This window comes from Morus notabilis, unplaced genomic scaffold (genome assembly GCF_000414095.1).
Source record: "Morus notabilis unplaced genomic scaffold, ASM41409v2 Scaffold615, whole genome shotgun sequence".
NCBI classification, from domain to species: Eukaryota; Viridiplantae; Streptophyta; class Magnoliopsida; order Rosales; family Moraceae; genus Morus; species Morus notabilis.
The window spans coordinates 185,075-190,446 of record NW_010366289.1 but is presented as its reverse complement, the minus strand read 5'-3'; the positions used below and the strand labels follow the sequence as shown (position 1 = coordinate 190,446).

Here is a 5,372-nt window from a genome sequence, read left to right as displayed (position 1 = left end):
AGAGCGTACGGTAACTTCTCCACAGCAGCCATAAAAACATCTATACTCAACCCCGTAACTTCCGTTACGTTAGTGCTAGGATCAGTCTTCACATCAACAAACTCCTTAAAACCATCCTTCACCGGCACTCCTATTCTCAACCTCTTCTCATAATTCGCCGGAATATCCCACCCCTTCGGTACCACAGTAGACTCTCCGGGCCATATGATCGGTCCGAGATTCGACCTCGACGTCGAATATCCATAATTACTCGAACTATTCAACGACAAATTCCTTGTTAGCCCATTTTGCGGCGTCCAAAAGCCGATTACTCTTCCTCCATTGCCATTCACGTTCACTATTTGAAAAGTTGACGATTGTAATTGCCCATCAACAAGGCTGAAATCTCCGGCCAGGCCTCGGAATTTGGTGGTCGATAAGGCTTCACATAGCTTTGGACCAATTTTGGAGACCCCAAAAGAATCAAGATCAGTAGAATACTTGGCTGGTGACGCATTTACTCTCTTCTCATACGAAACTAAGCTTTTCCCATTTTCACTTTCATTCCCATTTTTTAGTACCTTCTCAACCGCCAAGGCTAATGCAAAAGCCGAATCATAAGCCCATAAGCCCATAACATTCAACTGAGCATCGATAATTGTCGGATTCTCTCTTTGGAATTTCATTTTCCAACGAATTCTAAATTGTTCAAGCTCTTCTGATTCTGGTACATAAGTCTTGATCCCCAACACTCCTTGCATCGACTCAACGACTTTAGGAGACAGTGAGTTCAACAGGTCGGTGAAATCTTGGGTTATGATCCAAACAAGACCCGGTAGGCCCATCATCCCAATCTCGTGGGCCTTGGTGAACAACCGCGAGCCCAGATCATTCCACATGTGCACAACGAACACTCGAGTTTGCATCGTCATCAGCTTGCGAAGCTCGGAAACGATTTGGTCGTCGGAGGCCGACGGCGGAATCACGCTCCGGTATGGGACTCGCGCGTCGACCTCTGGGAGTGAATCGACCAAGTAAGGAATGATTCCGTTTCCGTAGTCGGTGTCGGCGTAGATGGGGACCACTTCTCGCCAGCCAAAGGCTTTGACGAGGGAGCTTATGGGTCTGACTTGGGAGGCGTCGTTTGTTGCGGTTCTGAAGAAGTAGGGATTCCGAGGACCGGAGGAAGTCAGGGAAGGGCTTGTTGCGGAGAATGACAAAATGGGCACGTGCGCATTTTGTCCCAAGTTAATTATGAATTTGGCCTGACTCGATTTTTGTGGCCCTAGAATCGCTTGCACTTGCACGTTCTTTAGCAGGTCCAGGGCTGTACAATTATGTAATTTTCATTAAAAAAAAAAACAAAAAACAAAAGTGTTTAATGTGTAATATAAATACGTACATAATTTGTATTGATGAATGCGCGTAAAAGGATAAGGGTCATGGTTGGAGACAAACATTATTGGTGATCGGATGCTGGGAGTAATTTTTTTTTTAATAAAAAAAAATAATAAATTAGGAAAGAAAAAAAGAGGTACTATGAATTTTGTTCTTAATTTTTGTTTGGTGCAGGGTATTTTCAATCATCATTTCAAATGTCATTCAGTTTAGCTATTTTCTTATGTACGATGAATTTTGCAGGAGTGTATTTTCTTTAAAGCACCGAATCAAGTTTTGCGTACGTAGCTTATAGTCAAAAGTGTTTAATGTGAAAAAAATCAGAAATCGTACGGCAATGTTGATGATGCACTTTCTCATAAATTCAGAGGAAAAAATATAACGGAAATGAAGAAAAAAGCGTCTCTCTGATCATCATGATCAATTTATCACCGTGAATATTTAAGCTTAACTACAATCCTCATCGGTCTTGATTTCTGTATAGTTAAGGTCCATTCAAAGTAAAGACCGAAATTAATGAAGATGTTCACACACACACACACACACACACACACATATATATATATATATATATATATATATGTATACACGGAGAGAGAGAGAGAGTAAATTAATGACCTGCGCTAGCTGCACCGATGACATCACTCTTGGAGTTCCTGGTGTTGAGAATCAATCTAGTGCTGAATTGAGGATGAGAGGCATAAAACTCCGAGATCCCCATGTTGAGGCAACTTAACCAAATCTTTGCAACAGGAGTTTCAACGTCAAGAACGACACCAACTTTCACCAGAATCGTGTCGTTTTGTGCCATGGCCAAGAACACCCACGGCCATGAAGAAAGAATTAAGCCACTAAATGATATATATATATTCTGTCCTAATTTGACTTCTTTTTTTTTTTTTTTTTCTATGACTATTGGACGAAAGCTCAGACAATTATGAGTCAATATCCTTGCACCCGTTGCTCACGTTAAGAGAAACTAATAGGAAAATTACTAATTTTCTCTTTACCTGTAAAGAAAAAAAAAGGTGTATATATATGTCCTTAAATTCGTCAAAGACATTTCTCTAATTGTTATATTTTTAACTGATCATATACCGTTACTTTGACCACCTCAAAGTATATAGATAAGTGTACATATGCATATGAATATGTTTTATAAAGTCAAAGGAAATTGTCACGATCACATTACTGTCTGTCTGTAATGTATAAATACACACACACACACACACACACACATATATATAATGCTTCTCGAACGTGCGAACGATTCAAAATGTTTTCCTCGTCGATTGATTGACTACTAGGAATATTGGTCATGATCTGTTTTTTTACATGACCATGAGTTCTTTTTTTTTTTTTTATAAAAATTATAAACGATTATAAATCAATACCACCTAAATATAATTCGTTACGGTCGTATAGTCTGAATTCTGAATGAAAAAAAAAAAAAAGGGTTTAAGTTTCAAAATAATACTCGTTCAAACCATACGTACGCAAGCTCTATTACCTTGGACGAAGCTCGAGAGTCAAAGCCATCTTAATTTATTAATATTCCACAGTTTTTTTTTCTTTAAATTACTAGTTAATTTCTTTTTCTTTCAAATTCCTATTTGATTTTTCTATTCATCGTCTCTGTCTTAGTATCGTATTTCCAAGCCGTATGCATTGTCGGATTGCGTCGATTATTGACAAAGTCTTGAGGCGTAGCAGCCTTACCATCATGTTGTTGTACTAAATAAGTAAATATTTTATAAAATGATGATAAAGTATAATCTAAAACCAAACACTTAAATTATATTTTGGTATTGACGTTAACTTTGTACTTTTTTACCAAATGTATATCTATTTTTAGTCACAATAGCCTTTGACTAAGAGCATTTAGTATACATACTTATACATAAATATGAGAAAATTGCTAAACTTACTTTTAGAGTTCGTGAATTTAGAATTTTACTATTTACTTTTAATTCATACTCTTTTGACTAATATAGTTATTTAACTAAAAATGATGTTAATTAAGAATAAGGGGTAAAAATCTAGACTCATGCATTCTAAAGACTATTTGTCTTCCTTCCCCTCTAAATATTTAAGATTTTATTTCTAATTTTAAGATCAATATTCACTTTCTCACACCAAAATTCCAAAAGAATATAAATAATTTTAGTTTTATTATCTCAAATATATTTAAAACGAAATAAAATACTTCTACTTAAGGGGATAAAGTATACAAATATTACATCTACTTAAAATATTAGCGTAAAATTGTGTGTGTATAGTTTATTTATTTTGATAAGTTTGTAACTTTTAAGTAAACATTTAAAAAAGTCATCCGTTTTTTTGTTAGTGGAAAGATTTACAATTATAGAATTTATCGTTCATCGTTTAGGATATTTAACAAAAGTAGACAACGAAGGCAAAATCAGGTGTACAAGCAATTCCTAACCTACATCTCAAATTTTATTTTGGGTAACAATTTCTAGAACATATGCTGACAAAAACAAGACTATACTAGTAGAAATCTGAGATTTAACAACCGTTAATAACCGTCGTTAAAAGGTTAAACGACGGTTAGGAAAACCGTCGTCTAATCAAGAGTCGTTAAATTATTGTACGATTTAACGACGGTTTTTATATGTTGTTAAATAAGACATTAGACGTCGGTTTATAAACAAAACCGTCGTCTAAGATACTCCCAAAATGTCAAATTTTACGGTTAGGGAGCACATTAAATGACGATTTCTCCAGAAACCGTCGTTAAAAACAAATATATAACGACAATTTTAGTTAAAACCCATCGTTATATATGCCTTATGCACCAAAAAAATTAGTGTTATTTTATTGCATTTCTCACGAGTTGGCCTATTAATCCCGTAATTTATATGTATTTTGACCACAATATTAACACAAGTCATAAGTCACAGAACATAAACAAATTAATATTACATATATTCAAATCAAAATGTATACATAAATTAAATTATGTGCCCCTTTACACTATGTTATATATATGTCCTTTTACAAATTGTGCTCATTCATTTATAACTTCTACCAACTGCTCATTAGTATATGTCTCTATATTTTTTAGATCATTAACACCGACTCTCATTATATTGCGCATTTACCGTAAGACGAAGAACCCATATTCTTTGTGGCCCTTTTGTGTCAAAATTTTCTGATGATGAATACAAAATTTTAGAACATGAAAAATGGTATTCTTTAAGTTTGAATAATTTAATGAACGAAATTATGAACACTTACCTTTGATATGAGAAATTTTATGAACCCATCCGTATGGCGTTCAAACTCAAGCCTTGTTTACGCCTTCCAACCACATAACACACTAATAAATGATAAAAAAATATCAATTAATTAGTAAAAGAAATAATATAAATTAGTAGTTCAAAAGTTATAAATAATGCTAAACTTACAGGGCAATCATTCTTCTGAAGTTTATGTGTACTTTCACTGCAAGGTCCAACCACACGACCTTATCTTGTGTGGGAGATATCACGGCTAACATGCAATGTCCTCCTCCACTGTATGGCACGAAGAAAGTGCGATGGGCATCCGATTGTAACAAAAATGTACAAATGACATTTGTCCGTCGCTCTATATTCAGCTTCGCTTGGTGTGGAATTAGGACGTGAGCACCCAACATCCTAGGACATTCTCTTGATTGCACATATACCACAAGTTACTACATGAAAAAAGAAGAAGTTAGTTATACATTTAATAATAATAATAATTTATTGTGAAAAAGTAATAAGGACATGTAAGTCATTATACACACAAGACTAATTCTTGATAGGTGGTCATCCATTTGATATCATTGTTTGTCGCACATGAATCATTAAGTCTTGCAAATCTATAGGCAACCCTTGCAACTGGTTCGACAGCGGTTGTGTTACTTCCCCGTCGCTGGTGAGTCCTTGTGTCTTTTTTAACTTTTTTTGTTTCTTAGCTTTTTTCTTCGCCACCTCCAGGGATTCTCC

The 5,372-nt window shown here is 35.1% G+C and overlaps 1 protein-coding gene across 1 annotated transcript in view; it reads right to left on the bottom strand.

Annotated features, from left to right (window-relative positions):
• Positions 1–2,188, bottom strand: part of LOC21390569 (glutamate receptor 2.8) — a 4,917-nt gene extending 2,729 nt beyond the window's left edge. Inside the window, exons 1-2 of the mRNA XM_024173409.1 lie at positions 1,996–2,188; positions 5–1,306 (exon numbers count right to left, since the gene is read on the bottom strand). Coding sequence (XP_024029177.1) covers positions 5–1,306; positions 1,996–2,188 — 1,495 coding nt within the window. The remainder of the gene's footprint in view (positions 1–4; positions 1,307–1,995) is intronic.
• Between the last annotated feature and the right edge of the window lie 3,184 nt (positions 2,189–5,372).